Here is a 27,646-nt window from a genome sequence, read left to right on the forward strand (position 1 = left end):
TCTGGCAGGCTCCATGCCCTTGCTGCCGATGAGTTCTGTTGCTGTTCTGGGTTCAATCTAATGAGGCCATTGTGGCACGCTCATGCCAGGGTGGACAGTGACATGCAGCAACTGAATGTGGTAGAAAGAAGAGGGTGCTCCTGCACTAAGCCACAGGCCATTCTCCATGCCATTGTGCTGTGGGAAATTAAGGGCAAAAAGAGTTTCTTTCCCATCCTGTGGTGATTCTGTGCAGCACTCAGGAAAACAAGCACACCAAGCTGCAGTTTGGGTCTGTGCAGCTGGCTCTTTGATTGCACCTTCTCTCCATTGGCCAGGCTTATACAGCCCACTCATCTTCCTCAATTCATCTCTTTCTCTGCCCTCATCTCCTCCCTGAGCCAAGCCCAGGCATCATTTCCTCCTGGCTCACAGGTTGGCCCTGCCTGTGAACAGCCTTGGTGTTGCAGGTGGTGTTGGCCCACACACCTTGGCCTTCCATGGCATTCCTGGTGTGCTTTCTACTGTTCCTGTCAGGTTCCTCTCCCCAGAATGACCCCAGCTCCTCCTCTGAGTATCTGTGAAGTGTGACCACCTGGCACATCAATCCCCCTTTGCTGCCCATGAAATCTGCCTCTGCCTTAGGGCACTGGCACTCCAGTCAGGAGCCAGGAGTTTCCCTTGTCATGCTTAGGAATTTCCCAGATGTGTTCCCTTAGCCCAGGTTCACACTAGGCCCTAATCAGCATCCCATTTGCATTTGAGCACCAACCCCAAGGTATCTGCTTTTTTCCTATCCCTTTCTGAGGCTTGATGTACCAAGTTCCTCCAGCCCATGGTGGCTCAGAGCACTCTCCTCTCTGACCAGGCACTTTGGAGCTCTTTGGAGCCACTCTGTCCTTTTGTGCCTGGCAAGTCTGCACTCAGGCTCATTCTGCAAGTGCCAACCATGGAAGTCCTTGCTTTGCCCAGGAGTTGGAATTGCACTGAAAAGATGGTTCCCTGTGACCATAGAAAATTTTACTTAATTTAGGTAAGTCAGCTGTGGTGTCTGCATGCACACAGGAGAGGAGTGTGGTCAGGACAGAGAAGGCTTTTGACACTCAGGCTGTCTTTGGATCAGCAGGAAATGGTTGCGATGCACTGCAGTGTGCCCTGGACCATGGCTGTCCTGCTGCTCAAGATGTATTTTGACCAAAGGTCTGCTGGAGGAGTTCCTTCACTTGAGTAAAGAATTCCACCAGAACCTTGATGGGAAATGGGCAGGAGTCAACTTTACCCAATGTTGGTACTGGATTTGGTTTTGGAGAGGGGTTTGGTCTTGGCCATGGCTTCTGAGAGGGCTCTGGGGTGGTAATATAATGACTCCAGTGGTGTGAAGTGATCAAAAAATGACTACATGCCCGTGATGTTGGAGAGGAACTTCCATCTGGGCTCAGGTTCATGTGGAATAGGATCCAGTCATAGAAGTACTGAGTGGAGATGTAGATTCCAGGATGCCTTGCTCTGGCACAGCCTTTTCCCCAGCTGGTTAGTCCAATGACCCACCAGTAGTCACTGTTTTTCTCTTGGCACATGAGAGGACCACCGCTGTCACCCTGCAGCAGAGCACAGAAGATTAAGGTGGTGTTGGTGGCACCTGCCAGCACTGGGGCTGTCTCCTTCTATCCCACAGCCCCTGCCAGAGCTGTATTCTGGGCAGAGGAAGGCTCTGCTCAGGGCCTGGAGCCTCCAGAAGCTTGGCTGTGAATGTCTTGGGTTCTTGTAGGGTAGGGCTCTCTCTGTTGTCTCTGCACAGGGCTCCTGGATGTACAGAGGATGGACGTTTGGCTCCTGGACCTCTGGGCTACCAGGACCATTAGCTGGACTGTCTGGGCTTTCTGGCTAAGGGGAGGCCTGGGCAGGCAGGTGTGGATGGGGAGTGTGTGGGAAGCCCCCACAGCAGTTGGGGGGAGCTGGGGCTGGGAGGGTGACTGAGTGGCTGGGCAAAGCCGGCCCTGGGCTATGTTGGGGTGGTGCTGCCCAGGCTGCTGGTGCTGCTGGGGGCTGAGTGACTCATGGTGTGCTCCTACCTGACAGGTGTCGATGTTGCCATGTGGGTAACCAGCACACAAGTTGTGGGTGTGGATTTTCCCTGCATACCAGCGGCTGCTGTTGCAGAGCTGGACATCGATGAGCTGGACCTTGGCCTCCTGCAGGTGATCACTTGATTTTTGACCTGTGAGAGAGAGAAAGGAATGAGCCCCCAGCAGCTCCTTCCCATTTCTCCTCCCATGGCTGTCTTGTGGAGGATCCGTGGTTTGGTTTTGCATCTGCAGAGGCACTGGAGCTCTCGCCTGCCTTTGGGGATTGGGCCAGGCCCATTTCTGCAGAGGTGTATGTCCTGCAGCCTGATTCCAACTTTGGCCTCTGCTGTGGGAAAACCCAAACCCTCTCCTCAGTGTGCTGAGCTGGCCCAGGAGTTGCTTTTGGGGACTCACCTCTTGCAGCAGTGGAACCCCAGCCAGCCACCCAGCAGTTCTGTAGCTCTGATACTCTCAGTGTGGCGTCGGGCACACAGGCCAGCTGGATGTAGGGGCTGCACTGGACAGGATGGTCCAATTCCATCAGGGCAATATCATAGCTCATGTCATCAGGGTTGTAGTACCGGTGCATTAGCACCTGCTTGACAAGGCGCACTTGTACCCCATGGCCTGGCTGAGTCAACTGGGTGGCCCCAATCACCACGTACAGCACGCTGATTTCCCTAGAAGGCATGGAGACAGGGCTGAAAGGGAGCAGAGCCATGTGCCACAGCCACCCAGCAGTTGCCAGACCTCTGCATGGCAAGGCAGAGAGGGAGCAGTGCTCTGGCAGGTGTGAGTGCCCTCGCATGCCTTCGGCTAGGGGAATGTCAAGCTAGAGGCTGCTAGGAAGCCTTGGCACAAGCCCATGCTTCTCCTGAGCACTGTGGCAGCCTGGCTGCCTGAGAGGAAAGGGGATGGGAGTTGTTGGTGGTGCTGCTGACAGGGCACCTGCTGGTGTTGTGGGGATGTCCCCATTCCCTGCTCCTCCTTACGTGACCTCGTTGAAGCAGTGGGCTGCTGTGAGAACCCACTGTTTGCTGATGAGGGTCCCTCCACACAGATGCTTCAGGCCTGGTATCCAGGGGTGCTGGATGCTGACCATCCATGGCCAGGTCCCTGGCAGGGCACCTGTGCCACCCACAATGCGTGTCATGCCGTAGTCATAAGCCACATTGCTGTAGTAATTATTCTTGGGGTGGTAGACAGATGGCACAGCTCGGAGCCCGCAGGTCCCTCTGCAAGCAGAAAGTCATTTCTGTACTGCTCCATGGCCTGCTGTGGCTCAGGCTGAAGCTCAGCCCTCTGCCCTCCCTACAAGGGCTTGCATGCACAGCAGGCCAGGGAAGCCCATGGGTTGTGTGTCTGTCCGTGCCAGCACCTGGCTGCTGGCAAGGAACTGAAGCTTCCCCATTGTGGGATCTTGTCCTACTGATGTTTTTACCTTAGATGCTTTTAGAGAAGGTTTTGACCTCAGACCGTGGCAGACAGTATGCCGAGAAGGGACACCTTACCTGGCCACAGTGGGAACCATGGGGTCATGGGAGTTAGTAGTATGTTTATAGAACCTTCCTATATTTGGTCAAGTTTCCAGTTTTCCTTCACCTTTCATCAAGATCTTTTTCCTATAAGGTCATATCCTGACTTCACCTTTCCGATTGGACATTGTGCCCCTATACCAGGTTGCATTTGCCCTGCCCAAGGGGTCTTTGGAACCCAGCCTCTGTACCTGTGTGACGTTTGCTATTTTAGCTGTTAAAGTTTTTTATTTTCTGGCTAGTTCCATTGTTCCCATCCCTTCTTATTTAGCCAGCTCCTCCCGGCCAAGCCATGCAGGGGAATCACAGTAGGCTTCTACACTCATACCCCATGGCGGGCGGGAAGCTGTGGCCCAGCCATGGGGGACAGGCGGGTCCCCTTCAGGGAAAGCCGCAAGTGCTGCCATGGCTCCCTCCCAGGGCCTGGGGCCACTCACCTGCAGGTGTACTGTGTGCTGTGTGCCAGCCCAGCCACGGTCAACAGCACGAAGAGGCCGAGCCAATTCATGGCTGCCAGAGGCACGTGTCAGCTGCAAGTACTGAGAGCTCTGTGCAGCAGCCGCAGCCGCAGTGCCCGCAGCAGCCGCGCTACCCGTGGTGCCCTCAGCCCTGGGGCTGATGTCATGGAGAGGTGAGTTCCATGTTCTGGGCACTGTGGGGATCTGTGTCATGGGGCCCATGGTGGGAGGAGCTGGATCGAATCAAGGAGCAATAGAATAGTTTGGGCTGGAATGGACCTTGAAGATCATCTAGCTCTAACCTGCTACCATGGGCAGAGACGGATGGCTTGCACTAGACCCAGTTCTCCATAGTGTGCACAGCCTGGCTCAGAAGCTGTCCTTGAACACTTTGAGGGATGGGGCATTGAAGTACTAAGTCCTGATCAACAGGTCCTGACTAAGGTCAGAACAACGGGCCTTGACCAAGAGTTAGCCTCTGGATGAATCTTCCAAACCAATGTTATCTATGGGCAGCAGAATTTTGCCAAGAGAGTGAAATAAGGTTGTTCCAAGATAATTGGGCACCTCTAAGCTGGTCTGCTCACTGGGCAGGGTAATGGCCATCCCCAGCCCTGAGTGACACTCTTTCACTCAGTGTCTTTAGTGAGCAGGCAGGCCCTGAAATTTACTTCAGGAAATATCTGAAGAAGCTTATGCCAGGGTGACAGGGACTGGTACAGATGTGGGGGTGGTTGTTCTCAGCACAGCCCATCTTGATTAACACAGAGGGAAGAGTGCCACCCACTGTGAGACAGGACTCCATTGGCCTGCTGATGCCATATTTTTTCTTTTATATATTCTCTGTATTCTTTACACATACATTTGTAGCTCTGTAGCCTGTTGTTGTATCTGTGGCGAGTTTTCCCAGTGCTTTTCCCTACCTTTTCCCTAAGCAGACAGACAAAACATATTTCAGAGCTCCATGCCCCAGAGAGTACAAAGCCCCTAATCCTATCTTGATTCTTCTTGGGAACCAAGGCTGGAAACAGCTCTTTGAGATGCATTTTCATAAACAAAGTTTAGTTTCTATCTGGATGGGGGGTAGGGAGTGAGGGAGGATTTAGAGACTGATGAACCGAGGGAGGAATTACTTCACCATTTGTGGTCCTAATTGGTGATTTTTGTCAAATATGCTAATTTGCTAAGCTTATAAAACTGTATTCACCCCATGTGGGGGAGGAATTCTATGGACATTGGCCATATCTGCCACAGGAGGCCTCCAATAAAGCTCAGCCTTTATATTACCTCCTATACTAACATTATGTCAAAGGTGTGCTGTTTTGTTTCTAGGTTCTTTAAGGCATCACTTGAAGCCAAGAAGAGTATCCAGAAGCAGATGGAGTGACACTTAGCACAAGGCATTTTGAAGCATTCCATTAGAGGAAGAAAGTCAATGTTCACTTGCTTTCACCTGGAAAAGACAGGTGAAAACTACCTTCAGCAAGATGACCCCATGGCAGTCTACCCCAAGTGTACCCTTGAACAAGTTTCCCTGCTCAACAGAATCAAATTTTGATTGAAAAGGGCAAAAATTTTGGTGCAGATTTGTACAGTTTGTAGATGATTTGTTAATTAGCAAGTTGAGATAAGGTTCTTTCCTATCCTGTGGTGATTCTGTGCAGCACTCAGGAAAACAAGCACACCAAGCTGCAGTTTGTGTCTGTGCAGCTGGCTCTTTGATTACTCCTTCTCTCCATTGGCCAGGCTCAAATCCTCCCTTTCTCTGCCCTCATCTCCTCCCAAATATGGAGCCAAAAACCCAGGGATCATTTTCCCCTAGCTCACAGGTTGGCTTTGCCTGTGAACAGCCTTGGTGTTGGCCCACACACCTTAGCACTCCTGGTGTGCTTTCTACTGTTCCTGTCAGGTTCCTCTCCCCAGAATGACCCCAGCTCCTCCTCTGAGTATCTGTGAAGTGTGACCACCTGGCACATCAATCCCCCTTTGCTGCCCATGAAATCTGCCTCTGCCTTAGGGCACTGGCACTCCAGTCAGGAGCCAGGAGTTTCCCTTGTCATGCTTAGGAATTTCCCAGATGTGTTCCCTTAGCCCAGGTTCACACTAGGCCCTAATCAGCATCCCATTTGCATTTGATCATTGCCTTCAAGGTGTCTGCTTTTTTCCTATCCCTTTCTGAGGCTTGATGTACCAAGTTCCTCCAGCCCATGGTGGCTCAGAGCACTCTCCTCTCTGACCAGGCACTTTGGAGCTCTTTGGAGCCAGTCTGTCCCTTGGTGCCCCCAGGCTCACTCTGCAGGTGCTGAGCATGGCACTTCTTGTCTTGCCCAGGAGTTGGAATTGCACTGAAAAGATGGTTCCCTGTGAACCAAGGTAACTTTATTTCAACAACTAGATCAACTCCAGCATCAGTGTGCACAGAGGAGAGGAGTGTGGTCAGGACAGAGCAGGGTTTTGACCCTAAGACTGCCTTTGGATCAGCAGGAAATGGTTGTGGTGCACTGTAGCCTGCCCTGGATCCTGCCTGTCCTGCTGCTCAAGGAGCACTTTTAACTGTGTTTATACGCATGTTGTAATCGATCCAGTCATAGAAGTGCTGAGTGGAGATGTAGACTCCAGGCTGCCTTGCTCTGGCGCAGCCTGTTCCAAAGCTGGTTAGTCCGACGACCCACCAGTACTCAGCGTTGTTGTCCTGGCACATGAGAGGACCACCGCTGTCACCCTGCAGCAGAGCACAGAAGATTAAGGTGGTGTTGGAGGCACCTGCCAGCACTGGGGCTGTCTCCTTCTATCCCACAGCCCCTGCCAGAGCTGTATTCTGGGCAGAGGAAGGCTCTGCTCAGGGCCTGGAGCCTCCAGAAGCTTGGCTGCAACAGCTGTGAATGTCTTGGGTTCTTGTAGGGTAGGGCTCTCTCTGTTGTCTCTGCACAGGGCTCCTGGATGTGCAGAGGATGGACGTTTGGCACCTGGACCTCTGGGCTACCAGGACCATTAGCTGGGCTGTCTGGGCTTTCTGGCTAAGGGGAGGCCTGGGCAGGCAGGTGTGGATGGAGAATGTGGAGGAAGGCCCCACAGCAGCTGGGGGAGGGGGGAGCTGGGGCTGGGAGGGTGACTGAGTGGCTGGGCAAAGCCGGCCCTGGGCTGTGTTGGGGCGGTGCTGCCCAGGCTGCTGGTGCTGCTGGGGGCTGAGTGACTCGTGTCACACTCCTACCTTGCAGGAGTCGATATTGCCCTGAGGGTAACCAGCACACAGGTTGTAGGGATGGACTTCCCCTGAGTACCAGTCACTGCTGTTGCAGAGCTGGACATCGATGAGCTGGACCTTGGCCTGCTGAAGGCGATCAGCTGAATCTAGATCTGTGAGCAGAGAAAGGAATAAGCCCCTGGCAGCACCATGCCAGTTCTCCTTTGCTGTCTGGTGAATCCCTTTCCCTAGGGCCATACCAATCTCTGTGGAGGTGTATATCCTGCAGCCTGGCTTTGGCCTATGCTGTGGGGAAACCCAAACCCTCTCCCCAGTGTGCTGAGCTGTCCCGAAGTTGGGACAGATCTTGTGTACTCACTTCTTGCAGTAGTGACACCCCAGCCAGCAATCCAGCAGTTGATGAGCTCTGAGACTCTTAGGGTGGGATCAGCCACACAGGCCAGCTGGATGTAGGAGCTGCACAGGACAGGACGGTCCAATTGCATCAGGGCAATGTCGTAGCTGTAGTCGATATGCTTGTAGTCGCTGTGTATCACCACCTTCTTGACACTGCGCACTTGTGCCCCAGGGCCTGGCTGAGTCAACTGGGTGGCCCCAATCAACACATACAGCAGGCTGATGTTACTGCAAAGGGGATGGAGAGAGGGCTGAGAGGGAGTCACAGCAGCCCAGCAGTGAGACCACTGCATGGCAAGGCAGAGAGGGAGCAGTGCTCTGGCAGGTGTGAGTGCCCTCGCATGCCTTAGGCTGGGGGAATATCAAGCTGGAGGCTGTTAGGAAGCCTTGGCACAAACCCATGCTTCTCCTGAGCACTGTGGCAGCCTGGCTGCCTGAGAGGAAAGGGGATGGGAGTTGTTGGTGGTGCTGCTGACAGGGCACCTGCTGGTGTTGTGGGGATGTTCCCATTCCCTGTTCCTCCTTACTCAAACTTGTCGAAGCAGTGGGCTGCTGTGAGGACCCAATCTGCAGTGATGAGGGACCCTCCACACCAGTGTCCCAGGCCTGGTACCCAGGGGTGCTGGATGCTGACGATCCAGGGCCATTCTGCTTCTGCGGCATCCATGCCACCCACGATGCGTGTCATGCCGTAGTCATAAGCCATGTCGCCATAGGAATAAGTCATGGGGCTGTTGGTAGGTGGTGGAGCTCGGAGCCCACAGCTCCCTCTGCAAGCAGAAAGTAATTTCTGTGCTGCTTCATGGCCTGCTGTGGCTCAGGCTGAAGCTCAGCCCTCTGCCCTCCCTACAAGGGCTTGCACGCACAGCAGGCCAGGGAAGCCCATGGGGTGTGCATCTGTCTGTGCCAGCACCTGGCCGCTGGCAAGGAACTGAGGCTTCCCATGGTGAGTGGGAAGCTGTGGCCCAGCCATGGGGGACAGGTAGGTCCCCTCCAGGGAAGGCTGCAGTTGTTGCCATGGCTCCCTCCCAGGGCCTGGGGCCACTCACCCGCAAGTGTACTGGATGCTCTGTGCCAGCCCGGCCACAGTCAGCAGGATGAGGAGGCTGAGCCAATTCATGGCTGCCAGAGGCATGTGTCAGCTGCAAGCACTGAGAGCTCCGTGCAGCAGCACAGCCACAGCCGTAGTGCCCGCAGCAGCCGCGCTGCCTGTGGTGCCCTGGGCCCTGGGGCTGATGTCACAGAGGGGTGGGTTCCATGTTCTGGGCACTGTGGGGTTCTGTGTCATGGAGCCCACTGGGGGAGAGGCGACATCTACTTGAGGGGCCATGTAATAGTTTTGGGTGGGAGGGACTTTGGAAATCTTCTTGTTCTGATCCTTTGCCTTGCGCACGGAGGGTAACTTGCATTGGGGAAGGTTGCTCAGAGCCTGGCTCAGAAGCTATCCTTGAACTCTTTGAGGGATGAGGTATTGAAGTGCTACGTCCTGATCAACAGGCCCTGACTAAAGCAGCAACAACAGGTCTTGACCAAAAGTTGATCGCTAGATTGACTTAACCAAATATTATCAATATCTGCTCACTGGCAAAACATGGATTTACCTTTCCCTATTTAGAAGCCGGACAAGGCCACATCTGGCCTTCTTTTGGGTGTAGGGTCACAGACAAATCCCTTGGTTCTTCCTGAAACCCTCCAAGGCCTTGGGAGCATCCCAATAGGAGAATAAAACCAGACATTCCTGCTGTAGAAGTTATAATAGCTTGTTTATTCAATCATATAAAAAAGGGCCCTCTCCCAGTGCAGTCAGAAGCCTCATTGCCTGTAGGAGATTGCATCTGCAGAATTTCCTATTTGCAAGGAGTGTTTATTTCCCCAGTATTGTGCAAGTGGCTTCCCCCAGTTGAATGGGCAGACCTGGATGATGGTAAAGTATTGGGGTAAGTAGTGATGTGTCTTTCTTCATCACTGTAGGCAGTCTTTTATAGTAATTATTAGATGCATTGCTTAGCATATCCTTTTGCAATTCTTTGCAGTTTTGAATTACAATAAATTACACTAATTTCTTAAGTTGGTGTCTGTGTCTTCTGTGTTGACCCTGACTGTGGGAATATCAGGATTCCTCACTGCTCCAGGTAACCTATGACTGTGCCTCAGAGTGATTTATTATGACAGTCTATTCAGATATCCTCTGTTCTCTTTCCAGAAATTGTTACTGTATCTTTAAGACCCCTCAACCCCAGGACCTTGAGCATATGAGGCAGGGGGACTGAGTGTTTTTGTTTTGCGTGGGTGTTTTTTAAAAGCTCCCTGCTCAGGTTTTTCAGGGCTCTGTGTGGTGTGATTTTATCATGGTTGGCTTGCTTTTTTGCCTAGGCCAAGGCTTTTCCTTTCCTTTTCTTGGAGAAACTGCAGTAGTGAATTTTTGGCCTGCCTTGAGGCAAATTGAGCAGTTGCTTGACTGAGTCCAGGGACATCACACCAGCAGGAGTGGAGCTTCCCTGCTCCGACCCAAACCACTCTGAGCTGTGCCAAGCTGTGGAAAGAACACACCAAATGGCTCCAGCCCAGCTATTTCACCTGCCATGACTGTTCTGCTGTTCTTTGCCGTGGGGAGGAGGTCAGTGTCAGATGAGCCACGAGACCTTCATCTATTGCTGGCCTTTGTCTGCTCCATGAGGCTCCTGCCTTCCAAAGGGGGAGAAGTTGATGCCATCTTTTATCATGTACCAGGAATGGGTATTCTCCAGCATTTTTGGTCTCCTTTTGTTCTGGTGGGGTGGTGAGGTCTAAGACTTTGATATGTACAAGTAATTTACTTTTTATTTTTTCCTGCCTGTTGGCATTTGGTTTGTTAACAAAAATATTGGGGTTTTGTTGGTTTTTTTTTTCCACTTTAATTTATTAGTATTTATTCCTTACTGGTGGAAAGGGATTCTTGCAAGTCTAAAGGACATAACCCAGATGGTTCTCTTTTAAATTGTCTCAAAATGAGACAAAATTTGTTGCCCAACTTAAGGGGGCAAGAGAAAGTGAAAAATAAAAAAAAATAACATTCTTATCTGAAAAGACTTTGTACTGGGTACAACAGTCAATGGTTATCATGCTGCCTGGTTCAATAATGGCTTTGTGGCACCTAGGTATGTGTGCTTACCCATATATATTGGCAATCCTGGCCCTGGTATATATCTTCTTCACATCAGGGATGCGAATCCAAATTGCGGTGTTGATATGCTCTGTGCTAATAATTTATGCAAAGACATCAGAGGTAATGAGAGTTATTTGGGATGTATATCCTTGCTGTTTTCCTGTGCTGTCTTGGCAGCCTTTTTTGGGGATTTATTAACAATTACATTCAGTCTGTTGGAGGAAAAGTAGGGGATGATTTTTCCCAGCATTTTACCTCCTTATTCAGATCTGGCATGTCACCTTTTGAGAATATTCCATTCCCTCTGGATGTTAAAGATACCATATTTTCTGTTTTTAAATTCTGCTAGCTCTCCTCCATAAGACCTACAGCACATTTAGAACCAGGGTTGAGATTTCCAGAGAGGTTGTCCAGACATCTGCCCCAGTGGTGGAAAATCTTGCGTGGTGTGAGATGTGGGAGGACATAGGCCAAACCCTGAAGGAATTCTCTGCCTCTATAGTTTGGATATTTCCCTCTGAACAAATTCAGAATCCAGCTGAGGTGGGGAAATATCTGAAAGAAAATTGCAATGACAGCTCTGAAGAGAAGAAGCTCATTGCAATGTGCTGGGCCCTGGCTAATGCTTATCACACACTGCTAGACACTGCAGGACAACAAATGCAACCAGAGGGGCAGGAAGATTAATCAGCAGACACCCCAGGCACTCTGGCTGCAGCTAAGCCAGATGGGGAGCCTAAACCAACAGCAATTACCCCTATCCAGAGAAGGAAACACAAAACCAAATCCACTCACTCCATGGATGGTGATGGGGAGTCAGGATCCTCACAGCCAGTAGAGGAATTGGAACCAGAAATAATCACCAAGTCTCCGTCCTTGGAAAGCCTTTGCAATCTGAGAAAATATCTCAGCCAACGGCCTGATGAGTCTATACTATGTTGGTTGGTCCAAATCTGGGATGCTGCAGGATATGGTACAATTTTGGATGGTACTGAAGTGAGGCATTTGGGACCTCTGTCACATGATGTGGGTATTGACCAGGGGATTGCAAGGAGGCCCAAACCTCTCAGCCTCTGGACACAGGTCTTAACAAGTGTGAAAGAAAGATACCTTCACCCAGATGTTCAGCTGCCGCGAGTCTTCTGGAAGACCATGGAGCAAGGAATCCAACACTTGAGAAAACTGTCTGTATTAGAGGTCCATTTCTCAGATGATGACCAAACCACTAAGAGTCCAGACATCATAAAATATACAGCAGTGATGTGGCTCACACTTGCACAAAATTGGCCACAAATGTACAACCCTGTCATAGCAACACTGCAGTGGAAGGAGAAGGACGAGATGGTAGTGCTGTGACAAAGAGGCTCCAGTACTATGAAGACACTGTTCATGGCCCAACAGAAGCAAAAATCTCAGCTGTAGAAACAGACCTGGCGGAGCATATACAGAAAGTGGAAGGCAGGACTGAAGAGACCCATCAGAAACTCAGGAAGGAGACTAATGAGGACCTTCTCCGAGTCTCATCAGTACAGAGCAGATGCTCTCTTATTAGATGCAGATGACCCCAACTAGAGAGAGGGGGTACACTCCACAAGCTGACCTGTGGTTCTTCCTCTGTGAGCATGGGGAAGATATGAGGTGGGATGGAAAATTCATTTCTGTCCTGGCAGCACAGTTGTGTAAACTAAAGGAGGAAACTACTAACAAGGGAGTTCCACCACAAAAAATGCAGCTACAGTTTCCCATAGCTGAGCTGCCAGGAATAACAGAAGGGAGGATGATATGTCCTGCCCCTTGAAGGAACCTCTGGAATGTACACAGAGGGAGTCAATAGCCAGGACAAGAAGGGTCCTGGCCTCCAGCCAGGTAGATGCTGGGGAAAATTGGGTCTTTTGGACTGTGTGGATCTGATGCCCTAGCACAACAGAACCACAAAAATACAGGGCTTTGGTTGACACTGGTGCACAATCTACTTTAATACCACTGGGACATGTAGGGACAGAACCTGTTTCTATTTTTGGGTCAACAGGGCAGTCGCAGCAATTGACTCTGTTGGAAGTTGAGGTACACTTGACTGGGAAAGAGTGGAGTAAACATCCTATTGTGACTGCTCCCAGGTATTCCAGGAGTAGATTTCTTCAGGAGTGGTTATTTCAAAGACCCTAAAGGACTCAGGTGGGCTTTTGGAATAACTGCTGTGAAGACAGAGAACATTAGACACCTTACCTGGTGTCTCAGAGTACCCTTCTGCAGTAGGACTCCTGAGGGTAGAACAACAGCAGGTACCAATGGCCACAACTATAGTACACCATCAGCAATACCACACAAACCGAGACTCCATGATTCCCATACATAATGTGATCCATGAGCTGGAGAGCCAGGGAGTGGTCAGTAAAACCCAATCACACTTCAACACTCCCATTTGGCCTGTGTGCAAGTCTGATGGGGAATGGAGATTGACTGTGGATTATTGTTGCCTAAATGAATTTACACCATCACTGAGTGCTGCTGTGCTGGACATGCTGGAGCTCCAGTATGAGCTGAAGTCTGAGACAGTGAAGTGGTACACCACTATTGACATTGCAAATGAGCTTTTTTCCATTCGTCTGGCAGCAGAGTGCAGGCCTCAGTTTGCTTTCACCTGGAGGGGCGTGCAGTACACCTGGAACCGACTGCCCCAGGGGTGGAAGCACAGCCCCACCATCTGTCATGGACTGATCCAGGCTGCACTGAAGAAGAGTGAGGCTCCAGAACATCCGCAGTACATTGATGACATCATTGCATGGGGGAACGTGGCAGGGGAGGTTTATAAGAAAGGAGAGAGAATAATCCAGAGTCTTCTGGAAGCAGGTTTTACTTTCAAATGAAGTAAAATCAAGGTGCCTGCCCAGGAAATTAATTTCCTATGGGTGAAGTGGCAAGATGGATGCAGACAGATGCCAACAGATATGATTAATAAGTGCTATGTCCACACTGACCAGTAAGAAAGAAACACAAACTTTCCTAGGCACCGTGGGTTTTGGAAGAAGGCACATCCTGGAATACAGACAGATTGTAAGACCTCTCAACCTCATGACACGAAAGAAAAATTATTTTGACTGGGGCCCTGAGCAACAGCAAGCTTTTGAGCAGATCAAGCATAAGATTGCCCATGCAGTAGCACTTGGGCCTGACAGGACAGGATGTGAAGAATGTGCTCTACACCACAGCTGTGGAGAATGGTCCTTCCTGCAGCCTCTGGCAGAAGGGACCTGGTAAGACCTGAGGCTGACCTCTTGGGTTTTGGAGTCATGCATACAGAATCTGAGGTCAGCTACACCCCAACTGAGGAAGAGATTCTTGCAACTTATGTAGGGGTTTGAGCTGCCTCAGAAATGACTGGCACTGAAGCACAGCTCCTTCTGGGACCCTAACTACCAGTGCTGGGCTGGATATTTAAAGGAAAGGTCCCTGCAATACATCATGCCACAGATGCTACCTGGAGTAAATGGATCACCCTCATCACAGTGAGCTCGAATAGGAAACCTAAATCAACCTGGGATCTTGGCAGTCATTGCAAACTGGTCCAAAGGTGAGAACTTTTGATTATCATCAGAAGAGGAAGAATAGGTGATGTGTACTGAGGAAGCCTGACCATATAACCAGACACCTGAAAGTGAAGGAAAGTACACCCTCTTCACTGATGGATCCTGCGTTTTGTAGGGTCCAGTAGGAAATAGAAAAGAGCTGTATGGAGCCCTATGTTGTGAGTTGCGGAAGCTACTGAAGGACGAGGTGGATCCAGTCAGATTGTAGAGTTGAAAATTGTCCAGCTGGCTTTGGACATTGCTGTGTAAGAGAAGAGGCCAACTCTGTACCTCTACACTGACTAGTGGATGGTAGCAAGCAGTCTGGGGGTGGCTGGAAAAGTGGTAAAAGGCCAAATGCGGTGTAGAGGAAAACTAGTCTGGGCTGCTGAAGAATGGCAAGACATCACTGCCTGGGTAGAGAAGCTGACTGTTTGTGTCATGTAGATGTCCCTATGCTGAAGAGCCAGGCAACAATGAACAGGTGGATCAAGCTACAAAATCAAGGTGTTACAGATAAATTTGGATTGGCAGCACAAGGGGAAGTTGTTCCTAGCTCAATAGGCCCATGATACCTCAGGTCAGCAGGGCAAAGAGGCTGCCTAAAAGTGGGCACAGGACTGAGAGGAGGATTTAACCATGGAGAGTCTTCCAGATTATCCATGATTGTGAGATGTGCTGACAGGACAAGGGGAAATGGCTTTACAGTGACAGAGGGTAGCTTTGTACATGTTTTCCATGAGGAGTTGCAGGATGCCCTACCGTTTATTTTTTCCCCAACATGAATATTCTGGGGTTGAATAAATGAGTATAAAGTCTTAGGGTAAATTTGTAAAGTATGTAGATGATTTGTAAATTACCAAGTTAAGAAGGTTCTTTCCTATCCTGTGGTGATTCTGTGCAGCACTCAGGAAAACAAGCACACCAAGCTGCAGTTTGGGTCTGTGCAGCTGGCTCTTTGATTGCACCTTCTCTCCATTGGCCAGGCTTATACAGCCCACTCATCTTCCTCAATTCATCTCTTTCTCTGCCCTCATCTCCTCCCAAATATGAGGCCAAGCCCAGGGATCATTTCCCCCTGGCTCACAGGTTGGCCCTGCCTGTGAACAGCCTTGGTGTTGCAAGTGGTGTTGGCCCACTCATTTTGGCCTTCCATGGCATTCCTGGTGTGCTTTCTACTGTTCCTGTCAGGTTCCTCTCCCCAGAATGATCCCAACTCCTCCTCTGAGTATCTGTGAAGTGTAACCACCTGGCACATCAATCCCCCTTTGCTGCCCATGAAATCTGCCTCTGCCTTAGGGCACTGGCACTCCAGTCAGGAGCCAGGAGTTTCCCTTGTCATGCTTAGGAATTTCCCAGATGTGTTCCCTTAGCCCAGGTTCACACTAGGCCCTAATCAGCATCCCATTTGCATTTGATCATTGCCTTCAAGGTGTCTGCTTTTTTCCTATCCCTTTCTGAGGCTTGATGTACCAGGTTCGTCCAGCCCACAGTGGCTCAGAGCACTCTCCTCTCTGACCAGGCACTTTGGAGCTCTTTGGAGCCAGTCTGTCCCTTGGTGCCCCCAGGCTCATTCTGCAGGTGCAGAATATGGAAGTCTTTGCCTTGCCCAGGAGTCAAAATTCAGTCAAATAGATGGTTCCTTGTGATGATTGGCAACTTTACTTCAACCACTACGTAAGCTCCAGTGTTTTGTGTGCACAGAGGAGATGAGTGTGGTCAGGACACAGCAAGGTTTTGACCCTGAGGCTGCCTTTGGATCAACAGACATTGCTCCAGCATGAAAACCCTTGCTATGCAGTGGAGGCTGCCCACCCTGGTGCTCAAGAGGCACTTGAAACATTCTTTGTGACCATGTGGGCCAGAATCCAGTCATAGAAGTGCTGAGTGGAGGTGTAGACTCCAGGCCGCCTTGCTCTGCCACAGCTTTTCCCCCAGCTGGTCACTCCAACAACCCACCAGTAATCAGCATGGTTGTCCTGGCACATGAGAGGACCACCGCTGTCACCCTGCAGCAGAGCACAGAAGATTAAGGTGGTGTTGGGTGGTCCCTGTCAGCACTGAGGCTGTCTGATTCTCTCTCACAGCCAGAACTGTATTCAGGTGCTTGAGCCTCCAGAAGCTTGGCTGTGAATGACGTGGGTTCTTGTAGGGTAGGGCTCTCTCTGTCATCTCTGCACAGGGCTCCTGGATGTGCAGAGGATGGACGTTTGGCTCCTGGACCTCTGGGCTGTCTGGGCTTTTGGCACAAGGGGAGGCCTGGGCAGACAGGTGTGGATGGGGAATGTGGGGTGGTCAGGGGAGGGGGAGCTGGGGCTGGGAGGGTGACTGAGTGGCTGGGCAAAGCCGGCCCTGGGCTATGTTGGGGTGGTGCTGCCCAGGCTGCTGGTGCTGCTGGGGGCTGAGTGACTCGTGGTGTGCTCCTACCTGGCAGGTGTCGATGTTGCCCTGAGGGTAACCAGCACACAAGTTGTGGGTGTGGATTTTCCCTGAGTACCAGAAGGTGCTGTTGCAGAGATGGATATTGATGAGGCGTACCTTGGCCTCCTGCAGTTGATCACTTGGGGTTTTATCTGTGAGCACAGAAGGAAATGAACACCCAGCAGCTCGTTGCCAGTTCTTCACCCTTGTCTGTGGGGGATCCCCTTCCCTAGGGCATGGCTTTGTCTCTGCAGAGGTAGTGGGGCACTGTGACCCTGCTGCCAACCTTTGGGGGGCAGGCCAGGCTCATATCTGTAAAGGTGTATGTCCTGCAGCCTGGCTTTAGCCTCTGCTGTGGGGAAACCCAAGCCATCTCCCCTGTGTGCTGAGCTGGCTTTGGAGTCACTCTTGGAAACTCACCTTTTGCAGTGGTGGCACCCCAGCCAGCAATCCAGCAGTTATGCTCCTGTGACACTGATGCTCCTAAGATAGCATCGGCCACACAGGCCAGCTGGATGTAGGGGCTGCAGCGGACAGGGTTGCTCAGTTCCAGCAAGGCAATGTCATTGCTCATGTCATGTCTCTGATAGTTTTCATGACGCAGCAACTTCTTAATTTGGCGGACTTGTGCCCCAGGGCCCGGCTGAGTCAACTGGGTGGCCCCAATCACCACATAGACCAAGGTGGTGTTACTGGAAGGCAGATGGAGAGAGGGCTGAGAGGGAGCAGAGCCATGTGCCACAGCCGCCCAGCAGTTGCCAGAACTCTGCATGGCAAGGCAGAGAGGGAGCAGTGCTCTGGCAGGTGTGAGTGCCCTCGCATGCCTTAGGCTGGGAGAATGTCAAGCTGGAGGCTGTTAGGAAGCCTTGGCACAAGCCCATGCTTCTCCTGAGCACTGTGGCAGCTTGGCTGCCTGAGAGGAAAGGGGATGGGAGTCGCAGGTGGTGCTGCTGACAGGGCACCTGCTGGTGTTGTGGGGATGTTCCCATTTCCTGCCCTTTCTTACAAAATGAGGTCAAAGCAGTGGGCTGCTGTGAGGACCCACTCTGCCCTGATGAGGGACCCTCCACAGAAATGCTTTGTGCCTGGTATCCTTGGGTGCTGGATGCTGACAATCCAGGGCCAAGCCCCAGGCTTGGCATCTGTGCCACCCACGATGCGTGTCGTGCCGTCATCAGGAGGTATGGAGTCAGACACCATGGGTCGGAGGCCGCAGGTCCATCTGCAAGCAGAAAGTCATTTCTGTGCTGCTTCATGGCCTGCTGTGGCTCAGGCTGAAGCTCAGCCCTCTGCCCTCAGCAGGCCAGGGAAGCCCATGGGGTGTGCATCTGTCTGTGCCAGCACCAGGCCGCTGGCAAGGAACTGAGGCTTCCCATGGTGAGTGGGAAGCTGTGGCCCAGCCATGGGGGACAGGCGGGTCCCCTCCAGGGAAGATCGCAAGTGTTGCTGTGGTTCCTGCCCAGGGCCTGGGGCCACTCACCCGCAAGTGTTCTGTGTGCTCTGTGCCAGCCTGGCCATAGTCAGCAGGATGAGGAGGCTGAGCCAATTCATGGCTGCCAGAGGCATGTGTCAGCTGCAAGCACTGAGAGCTCCGTGCAGCAGCACAGCCACAGCCGCAGTGCCTGCAGCAGCCGTGTTGCCTGTGGTGTCCTGGGGCTGATGTCACAGAGGGGTGGGTTCCATATTCTGGGCACTGTGACCACTATCAAGGGGGCCCACTGCGGGAGGGCAACATCAAATCAAGGAGCAATAGAATGGTCTTTGTTGGAAGGAAGTTTGGAGATCCTCTAGCTCCAACCCCCTGCCATGGGCAGGGAGGGTCTTGTACTAGACCCCATTGTCAAGAGTGTCCAGAGCTTGGTTTGAGAGCAGTCCTTGAACAAACTCATGCCAGTGCCTCAATACCCTCACAATCTTGAATTCCTTCTTATGATGTCATCTAAAGCTACCCTCTGTCACTGTAAATCCATTGCCCCTTTTCTTATCAGGACCTGCCCTTGTAAGAAGGCTCTCTGCTGCTTTCTTTGGGCCCCTCTTCTTGCAGGATGAGGCTGTGCAGTCCCCAGGGCAGGCAGTGGCTGAGGAATCCATTTGGGGCAGGGAGCTGGGTGTGCAGCTGCAGTGCCAGCTGCAGATTGAGCTCTGGCTGGCAGGAGCCCAGGACTAGAGGCTGTGAACTGCCCATGCTTTGCATAACAGAGGGCACAGGGAGCTGTGGCACTGGCCAGGATTTGAATGGACACTGAGCACTGCAGCAGGAGCCGGTGGCTCTTTATGGAACGCAACATCTGTGAGTCTGCTGGGGGAATCCTGAGGTTGAATGGGTATGGAAACCTGCTCTGACTGGGTGAGAGTGGTGTGGGTAGGGAATCCAATGGGGCAACCATTGGCTCGTTGGAGCCACCTGTGCTTCCAACCTGGTCACACAGGTAAGTTTCCTCACCACTTTGGCAGCCCAGATGGGACCCCATAGGGAAGTACCCTTGGAGCGTCCCTCCTCCAAACATGCAACTGTTGGCAGCAGGTGAGTTCATCTGGAATCTTTACAGTAGGTAGGAGCCAAATGGGGAGTGTTACAATTCCATGCACAGATTCTGTGTAAATTATACATGTGCATTTAAGCCTCTCTATTGTTGTGGCATTTGGTGCAGATTTGGTGAAATCACTGGTAGAGAGTGGAGAAGGCATGCGCAGCATGATCAGTGTAAGGAGGCCACAGAGGAGTTGTGGAGGCCCTCATAAGGCACAAGTTGGGGGGCCCTGAGTCTCTGCTAGGACATTTGAGTCTCTGCTCAAAGGCTTTTGGAGATAGGCACAGGGAGAGCCTTGTGTCCCTTCTGCCACTCAATGATTGCTAGGGTCCCTGGGCAAAAACAGAAGGAGGTGGAAGTCCCTTTTCAGTATGAAAAAACAGCTTGTTTTCCCTCGTGGTTTTTGATATGATGGGAAATATCCTTGTCGTAGTTCAGAGGATTGTGGCAAGCACATTTCTCTCTCTCAAGATTTTTATAAAGGTGCACAGAGAGAAGTGAAAGAGAAAAAAATTTCTATTTCTGCTCCTTGTTTTTCTCTTGTGGAATGTATTTGGAGAATTGTTTACCTAGAGCAAATGCTTGGTTGGATCACGGTGGATTGTTTGGGCCTGATGGCCAAGCAGATCCACCTGTGTCTGGACTCTCGCGAACAGGGTCATGAGTTGTGGATTAGTTAGATATGATAGAGAAAGTAGCAGGTCATTTTTAGTATCCTCTTTTATATAGTATATTTATGTATCATAGCATAATTATAATAAATCATTCAGCCTTCTGAAATAAGTCAGACATCATCATTTTTCCCATTGGGTTTGCCGACATCTACAACAAGGATGCCTGTGGCTGAGGTTGTGCAACACTGACAGAAATTGTTATGGGCAGCAGAATTTTGCCAAGACAGTGCAGTAAAGTTCTGCCAGGGCAATTGGGTGACTATAAGCTGGTTTCCTCACTGGGCAGGGTAATGGCCTTCTGCAGCCTTGAGTGACACTCTTGCACTCAGTGTCTTTAGTGAGTAGGCAGCCCGTGACTTAAGTCAGGGTGGCTAGGACCAGTGCAGATGTGGGGTGGTTGTTCTCAGCACAGCCCATCTTGATTAACACAAAGGGAAGAGTGCCACCTACTGTGAGACAGGACTCCATTGGCCTGGACGCCAAGAGAATGTACTTGGCACATGTCTTCCCAAGGCATTCCAGGATCCTCTACCATTTCCTCACGGCAGGCCCCAGTATTAAAATTTGATTGAAAAGGTTTAAAATGAGGGTGCAAATTTGTGCAGTTTGTAGATGATTTGTTAATTAGTCAGTGGAGAAGTTTCTTGCCCATCCTTTGGTGATTCTATGCAGTACTCAGGCAAACGAGCACACCAAGATGCAGTTTGTGTCTGTGCATCAGAGATCACAACACTAATAAATGGTGACCCTGACGTGAGAATAATGATGTACAGAATTCTATGATCTCTTAAAGCTAATTAATTACTTTATTATACTATATTATACTAAAACTATATTACACTATATTACTAACTAACAAGAACTATTACTAACTAATTAGAAAAACTGTGACTCTCTCTACCAAGAGTCCTGACACAGGTGTGATCTAATTGGTCAATCTGTCCAAACTACCATAACCAGTATCTAATTAAGAAATCACCTTGAGTAAACAATCTCTATAACACATTCTACATGTGCACAAACACAAGAGCAGCAAATGAGATAAGAATTGTTTTGATTCTCTTTTCTCTACTTCTCTTACAGCTTCTCTCAGGAAAAATCCAGAGAAAGTTAAGTCTCTGAACAGAGGACATGTAAATACCACACAGGAGGTGGAATTGCACTGAAAAGATAGTTCCCTGGGAACAAAGGTAACTTTATTTCAACAACTAAATCAATTTGAGTGTCTGTGTGCACAGAGGAGAGGAGTGTGGTCAGGACAGGGCAGGGTTTTGACCCTGAGGCTGCCTTTGGATCAATAGGCATTGCCCCAGCAGGATACACTTCCTGTGCACTGCAATACACCCTTGATGCTGCCCATCCTGGTGCTCAAGAAGCATTTTCAATTGTCTCCAGGCCGATGTGGGCCAGAATCCAGTCATAGAAGTACTGAGTGGAGGTGTAGATTCCAGGCCGCTTTGCTCTGGCACAGCCTCTTCCCCAGCTGGTCACTCCAACAATCCAGAAGAAGTCACTGTTTTCCTCTTGGCACATGAGAGGACCACCACTGTCACCCTACAGCAGAGTAGAGAGTATTCAGGTGGTTTTGGGTGGCTCCTGCCAGCACTGGGGCTGTCTCCTTCCCTCTCACAGCCCATGCCAGAGCTGTACCCAGGCACTTGAGCCTCCAGAAATCTAACTGTGAGTAGCTTGGCATCCTGTAGGGTAGAGCTCTCTCTGTCCTCTCTGCACAGGGATCCTGGATGTGCAGAGGATGGACATTTGGCACCTGGACCTCTGTGCTGCCAGGAGCACTTAGCTGGGCTTTTGGGGCTTTCTGGCTAAGGGGAGGCCTGGGCAGGCAGGTGTAGATGGGGACTGTGTGGGAAGCCCCCACAGCAGTCGAGGGGAGGAGGGGGGGCTGGGAGGGTGACTGAGTGGCCGACTGAATGGCCGGGCAAAGCAGGCCCTGGGCTGTGTTGGCTCATGGCAGGCTCCTACCTGGCAGGTGTCAATGTTGCCCTGAGGGTAGCCAGCACACAAGTTGTGGGTGTGGATTTTCCCTGCATACCAGCCACTGCTGTTGCAAAGCTGGACATCAATGAGCTGGACCATGGCATCCTGTAGGACATCACTTGACTTTTGAGCTGTTAGCAGAGAAAGGAATGATCCCCCTGTAGCTCCATGCCAATTCTGCTCCACTGCTTTAGGGTGATCCCCTTTCCTAAGGTTTGGCTTTGCCTCTGCAGAGGCACTGGGGCACTGTGACCCTGCTGCCAGCCATTGGGGAGCAGGCCAGGCCCATCTGAGGTATATGTCCTGCAGCCTGACTTTGGCTTCTGCTGTGGGGAAGCCCAAGTCCTCTCCCCAGTGTGCTGAGCTGTCTCTGTAGTTCCCTCTCTTGGGAACTCACCTCTTGCAGTAGTGGAGCCCCAGCCAGCCACCCAGCAGTTCTGCAGCTCTGAGAGGCTTAGGGCAGGGTCAGCCACACAGGCTAGCTGGACATAGGGGTTGCAGTCAACAGGCTTGTTCAGCTGCAGCAAGGCAATGTCGTTACTTTTGTCACTTGGATTATAGTGTTCATGACGCACTAACTTCTTAATCTGTCTCAGTTGTGCTCCACGTCCTGGCTTAGTCAACTGGGTGGCCCCAATCACCAGATAAACCATGCCAGTTTTTCTGGAAAGTAGATGGAGAGAGGGCTGAGAGGGAGCAGAGCCATGTGCCACAGCTGCCCAGCAGTTGCCAGAACTCTGCATGGCAAGGCAGAGAGGGAGCAGTGCTCTGGCAGGTGTGAGTGCCCTCGCATGCCTTCGGCTAGGGGAATGTCAAGCTAGAGGCTGCTAGGAAGCCTTGGCACAAGCCCATGCTTCTCCTGAGCACTGTGGCAGCCTGGCTGCCTGAGAGGAAAGGGGATGGGAGTCGCAGGTGGTGCTGCTGACAGGGCACCTGCTGTTGTTGTGGGGATGTCCCCATTTCTGGCATCTCTTTACCTGATGGGGTCAAAGCAGTGGGCTGCTGTGAGGACCCACTCTGCAGTGATGAGGGACCCTCCACACAGGTGTCTTGTGCCTGGTATTGCAGGATGCTTAAGGCTGACGATCCAGGGCCAGGCCCCTGGCTTGGCATCTGCACCACCAACAACACGTGTCGTGCCATTTTCATGACTCATGTACTCATACTCATACACCATGGGTCGGAGCCCACATATCCCTCTGCAAGCAGAAAGTAATTTCTGTGCTGCTTCATGGCCTGCTGTGGCTCAGGCTGAAGCTCAGCCCTCTGCCCTCCCCACAAGGGCTTGCACGCACAGCAGGCCAGGGAAGCCCATGGGGTGTATGTCTGTCCGTGCCAGCACCTGGCCGCTGGCAAGGAACTGAGGCTTCCAATGGTGGGTGGGAAGCTGTGGCCCAGCCATGGGGGACAGGCGGGTGCCCTCCAGGGAAGGCTGCAAGTGTTGCCATGGCTCCCTCCCAGGGCCTTGGGCCACTCACCCACAGTTGTCCCATGTCCCGTGTGCCAGCCTGGCCATGGTCAGCAGGATGAGGAGGCCGAGCCAATTCATGGCTGCCAGAGGCACGTGTCAGCTGCAAGCACTGAGAGCTCCGTGCAGCAGCACAGCCACAGCCGCAGTGCCTGCAGCAGCCGTGTTGCCTGTGGTGTCCCGGGGATGATGTCACAGAAGAGTGGGTTCTGTGTTCTGGGCAAAATGGGGTTCTGCAGTACGGGGACTCACTTGGGTAGGGGCAACATCTACTTGGTGAGCCATGAAATGGTTTGGGGTGGAAGGGACCATGGTGATCCTCTAGCTCCAACCCCACTGCCTTGGGCATGGAGGGATGGCCTGCAGTAGACCCAGCTGTCCAGAGCCTGGCTCAGAAGCTGTCCTTGAACACTTTGAGGAATGGGGCATCCAAAGGTGCTCTGGGCAACTCATTCCTTTGCCTCAGTAATGTCACAATCAAGATTTCTTTCATATGATCTCATCTAAAGCTACCCTCTGTCACTGTAGAGTCATTGCCCCTTGTCCTGTCAGGACCTGCCCTTATAAGAAGGCTCTCTGCTGTTTTCTTTGGGCCCCTCTTCTTGCAGGATGAGGCTGTGCAGTCCCCAGGGCAGGCAGTGGCTGAGGAATCCATTTGGGGCAGGGAGCTGGGTGTGCAGCTGCAGTGCCAGCTGCAGATTGCGCTCTGGCTGGCAGGAGCCCAGGACCAGAGGCTGTGAACTGCCCATGCTTTGCATAACAGAGGGCACAGGGAGCTGTGGCACTGGCCAGGATTTGAATGGACACTGAGCGCTGCAGCAGGAGCCGGTGGCTCTTTATGGAACGCAACATCTGTGAGTCTGCTGGGGGAATCCTGAGGTTGAATGGGTATGGAAACCTACTCTGACCGGGTGAGAGCAGTGAGGGAGTAGTGAGTGCGGGTAGGGAATCCAGTGGGGCAATCATTGGCTCATTGGAGTCACCTGTGCCTCTGGAATGGTCACACAGGTAAGTTTCCTCAGCACTTTGGCAACCCAGATGGGACCTTAGGGCACCACTGCTGGAACATTTGTCAACAGTCTTGGTGTTGCAGGTGGTGTTGGCCCACTCATTTTGGCCTTCCATGGCATTCCTGGTGTGCTTTCCTACAGTTCCTGACAGGTTCCTCTCCCCAGAATGACCCCAGCTCCTTTTTTGATTACCTGTGTAGTGTAACCACCTGGCACATCAATACCCTTTACTACCTGTGAGATCTTGCTCTGCCTTAGGACACTGGCACTCCAGTCAGGAGCTAGGAGTTTCCCTTGCCATGCTTAGGAGTTTTCCAGATGTTTTCCAGGAGTTTTCCCTTAGCCCAGGTTCACACTAGGCCCTAATCAGCAGTGCAAGTGCATTTAAGCACCAATCCCAAGGTGTCTGCTTTTTTCCTATGGCTTTCCTAGGCTTGATGTACCAAGTTCCTCCAGCCCAGAGCACTCTCCTCTCTGACCAGACACTCTGGCTGTGCAGTGGCTCTTTGGAGCCACTCTGTCCTTTTGTGCCTAGCAGATCTGCCCTCAGGCTCATTCTGCAGGTGCCAATTGTAGCAGTCCTTTCTTTGCCCAGAAGTTGGAACTGCACTGCAAAGATGGTTCCCTGTGACCATAGGCAACTTTACTTCAACACCTAAGTCATCTACAAGGTCTGCATGCACACAGGAGTGTGGTCAGAGCAAAATTTTGACCCTGAGGCTGCCTTTGGATCAACAGGCATTGCTCCAGCAGGAAACCGTTGCTGGGCACTGCAGCATGCCCCGGATCCTGCCCACCCTGCTATTCAGGAAGCACTTCCAAATGGGCTCAGCCCCATCTGGGCCAGAATCCAGTCATAGAAGTACTGAGTGGAGGTGTAGACTCCGGGCAGCTTTGCTCTGGCGCAGCCTCTTCCCCAGCTGGTCACTCCAACAACCCACCAGGAGTCTGCATGGTTGTCTTGGCACATGAGAGGACCACCGCTGTCACCCTGCAGCAGAGCACAGAAGATTAAGGTGGTGTTGGGTGGTCCCTGTCAGCACTGAGGCTGTCTGATTCTCTCTCACAGCTAGAACTGTATTCAGGTGCTTGAGCCTCCAGAAGCTTGGCTGTGAATGACGTGGGTTCTTGTAGTGTAGGGCTCTCTCTGTCATCTCTGCACAGGGCTCCTGGATGTGCAGAGGATGGACGTTTGGCACCTGGACCTCTGTGCTGCCAAGAGCACTAGCTGGGCTTCCTGGGCTTTTGGCACAAAAGGGGCATTGGGCAAGCAGGATTTGGATGGGGTGTGTGTGTGGGAAGCCCCCAGAGGGGTGGGGAGCTGGGGCTGGGAGGGTGACTGAGTGGCCGGGCAAAGCCGGCCCTGGGCTGTGTTGGGGCAGTGCTGCCCAGACTGCTGGTGCTGCTGGGGGCTGAGTGACTCGTGGTGTGCTCCTACCTGGCAGGTGTCGATGTTGCCCTGAGGGTAACCAGCACACAAGTTGTGGGTGTGGATTTTCCCTGAGTACCAGCCACTGCTGTTGCAGAGCTGGACATCGATAAGCTGGACCTTGGCCTCCTGCAGGTGATCACTTGAGTCTTCATCTGTGAACAGAGGAAAGGAATGAACCCCCAGCAGTTCCTTGCCAGTTCTCCCCCTCCCCTGTTTGGAGAGGATACCCTTCCATTGGTAGCTTTGCCTCTGCAGAGGCACTGGGGCACTGTGACCCTGCTGCCAGCCATTGGGGAGCAGGCCAGGCCCATCTCTGCAGAGGTATATGTCCTGCAGCCTGGCTTTGGCTTCTGCTGTGGGGAAGCCCAAGCCCTCTCCCCAGTGTGCTGGGATTGCTCTGTGGGCAGGAGTCGCTCTTGGGAACTCACCTCCTTCTGTGGTTGAACCCCATCCAGCAATCCAGCAGTTGATGAGCTCTGAGACTCTTAGGGTGGGGTCAGCCACACAGGCCAACTGGATGTAAGAGCTACATTGGACAGGCTCATTCAGTTCCAGCAAGGCAATATCATTACTTATATCACTTCTCTTATAGTTTTCATGACGAAGTAGCCTCTTAATCTTGCGCACTTCTGCCCCAGGGCCCGGCTGAGTCAACTGGGTGGCCCCAATCACCACATTCAGGATGACAGTTTTCCTAGAAGGCAGATGGAGAGAGGGCTGAGAGGGAGCAGAGCCATGTGCCACAGCCGCCCAGCAGTTGCCAGAACTCTGCATGGCAAGGCAGAGAGGGAGCAGTGCTCTGGCAGGTGTGAGTGCCCTCGCATGCCTTAGGCTGGGAGAATGTCAAGCTGGAGGCTGCTAGGAAGCCTTGGCACAAGCCCATGCTTCTCCTGAGCACTGTGGCAGCTTGGCTGCCTGAGAGGAAAGGGGATGGGAGTCACAGGTGGTGCTGCTGACAGGGCACCTGCTGGTGTTGTGGGGATGTCCCCATTCCCTGCTCCTCCTTACTTGATCTTGTCAAAGCAGTGGGCTGCTGTGAGGACCCACTCTGCAGTGATGAGGGACCCTCCACAGAAATGCTTTGCACCAGGTAACCAGGGGTGCTGGATGCTGACGATCCAGGGCCAGGCCCCTGGCTTGGCACCTGTGCCACCCACGATGCGTGTCGTGCCGTCATCAGGAGGTATGGAGTCAGACACCATGGGTCGGAGGCCGCAGGTCCATCTGCAAGCAGAAAGTAATTTCTATGCTGCTTCATGGCCTTCTGTGGCTCAGGCTGAAGCTCAGCCCTCTGCCCTCCCCACAAGGGCTTGAACACACAGCAGGCCAGGGAAGCCCATGGGGTGTGCATCTGTCTGTGCCAGCACCTGGCTGCTGGCAAGGAACTGAGGCTTCCCATGGTGAGTGGGAAGCTGTGGCCCAGCCATGGGGGACAGGCGGGTCCCCTCCAGGGAAGATTGCAAGTGTTGCTGTGGTTCCTGCCCAGGGCCTGGGGCCACTCACCCGCAAGTGTTCTGTGTGCTCTGTGCCAGCCTGGCCATAGTCAGCAGGATGAGGAGGCCGAGCCAATTCATGGCTGCCAGAGGCATGTGTCAGCTGCAAGCACTGAGAGCTCCGTGCAGCAGCACAGCCACAGCCGCAGTGCCCGCAGCAGCCGTGTTGCCTGTGGTGTCCTGGGGCTGATGTCACAGAAGAGTGGGTTCTGTGTTCTCAGCTCTCTGGGGATCTGTGGCTCCAGGGTCATGGAGGGAGGAACAGCATTGAA

At 52.1% G+C, this 27,646-nt stretch overlaps 5 protein-coding genes across 15 annotated transcripts in view; 1 reads left to right on the plus strand and 4 right to left on the minus strand.

The window, feature by feature from the left end:
• The window catches only part of LOC137471360 (acrosin-like), a 57,617-nt gene extending 34,005 nt beyond the window's left edge, over positions 1-23,612 (minus strand). Inside the window, exons 1-5 of one of the 3 annotated variants that reach the window (XR_010997542.1) lie at positions 8,689-8,858; positions 8,167-8,409; positions 7,602-7,867; positions 7,250-7,395; positions 6,504-6,760 (exon numbers count right to left, since the gene is read on the minus strand). Coding sequence is in view for 2 of the 3 variants with exons in the window: in XM_068185619.1 (XP_068041720.1) it covers positions 6,575-6,760; positions 7,250-7,395; positions 7,602-7,867; positions 8,167-8,409; positions 8,689-8,774 (927 nt within the window). In the remaining variant the exon portion in view is untranslated. Of the gene's footprint in view, positions 1-6,395; positions 6,761-7,249; positions 7,396-7,601; positions 7,868-8,166; positions 8,410-8,688; positions 8,859-23,449 lie in introns of those variants that run through there. The other 2 variants (XM_068185620.1, XM_068185619.1) reach the window with 2 other exon arrangements.
• Positions 1-27,646, plus strand: part of RAB3GAP2 (RAB3 GTPase activating non-catalytic protein subunit 2) — a 116,090-nt gene that overhangs the window by 42,706 nt on the left and 45,738 nt on the right. For 4 of the 7 annotated variants that reach the window (XM_068185602.1, XM_068185600.1, XM_068185604.1 and 1 more), the window contains exon 1: positions 19,216-19,295. The exons of 1 other annotated variant lie outside the window; for it this stretch is intronic. In XM_068185602.1, coding sequence (XP_068041703.1) covers positions 19,231-19,295 — 65 coding nt within the window. In that variant the 5' untranslated portion in view covers positions 19,216-19,230. Of the gene's footprint in view, positions 1-19,215; positions 19,296-27,646 lie in introns of those variants that run through there. 2 more of the 7 variants (XM_068185610.1, XM_068185611.1) reach the window with 1 other exon arrangement.
• Positions 1,093-27,588, minus strand: LOC137471359 (acrosin-like). 3 transcript variants are annotated; one of them, XM_068185617.1, is made up of 5 exons: positions 27,385-27,588; positions 26,890-27,105; positions 26,310-26,575; positions 2,052-2,197; positions 1,093-1,577 (listed from the first exon to the last, which is right to left on the minus strand). In XM_068185617.1, exons 1-5 carry the CDS (start codon positions 27,468-27,470, stop codon positions 1,158-1,160), a joined length of 1,134 nt encoding a protein of 377 aa, XP_068041718.1. In that variant the 5' UTR covers positions 27,471-27,588; the 3' UTR covers positions 1,093-1,157. The 3 variants fall into 3 exon arrangements, with proteins under 3 accessions (XP_068041718.1, XP_068041717.1, XP_068041719.1); XM_068185616.1 differs by lacking the exons at positions 26,310-26,575; positions 26,890-27,105; positions 27,385-27,588 and adding exons at positions 2,460-2,725; positions 3,038-3,280; positions 4,018-4,140; XM_068185618.1 differs by lacking the exons at positions 26,310-26,575; positions 26,890-27,105; positions 27,385-27,588 and adding exons at positions 2,460-2,725; positions 2,994-3,424.
• On the minus strand, positions 16,157-18,433 carry LOC137471364 (acrosin-like). The gene is made up of 5 exons (XM_068185625.1): positions 18,252-18,433; positions 17,778-17,993; positions 17,192-17,463; positions 16,778-16,923; positions 16,157-16,359 (listed from the first exon to the last, which is right to left on the minus strand). The coding sequence occupies exons 1-5, from the start codon at positions 18,335-18,337 to the stop codon at positions 16,174-16,176; spliced, it is 906 nt and encodes a 301-aa protein (XP_068041726.1). The 5' UTR covers positions 18,338-18,433; the 3' UTR covers positions 16,157-16,173.
• Positions 21,155-27,646, minus strand: part of LOC137471358 (acrosin-like) — a 183,231-nt gene continuing 176,739 nt past the window's right edge. Inside the window, exons 2-5 of the mRNA XM_068185615.1 lie at positions 22,949-23,170; positions 22,369-22,634; positions 21,957-22,102; positions 21,155-21,530 (exon numbers count right to left, since the gene is read on the minus strand). Of these exons, the coding sequence (XP_068041716.1) occupies positions 21,345-21,530; positions 21,957-22,102; positions 22,369-22,634; positions 22,949-23,170 (820 nt within the window). The 3' untranslated portion in view covers positions 21,155-21,344. The remainder of the gene's footprint in view (positions 21,531-21,956; positions 22,103-22,368; positions 22,635-22,948; positions 23,171-27,646) is intronic.

Source organism: Anomalospiza imberbis, chromosome 3 (genome assembly GCF_031753505.1).
Source record: "Anomalospiza imberbis isolate Cuckoo-Finch-1a 21T00152 chromosome 3, ASM3175350v1, whole genome shotgun sequence".
Taxonomy (NCBI): Eukaryota; Metazoa; Chordata; class Aves; order Passeriformes; family Viduidae; genus Anomalospiza; species Anomalospiza imberbis.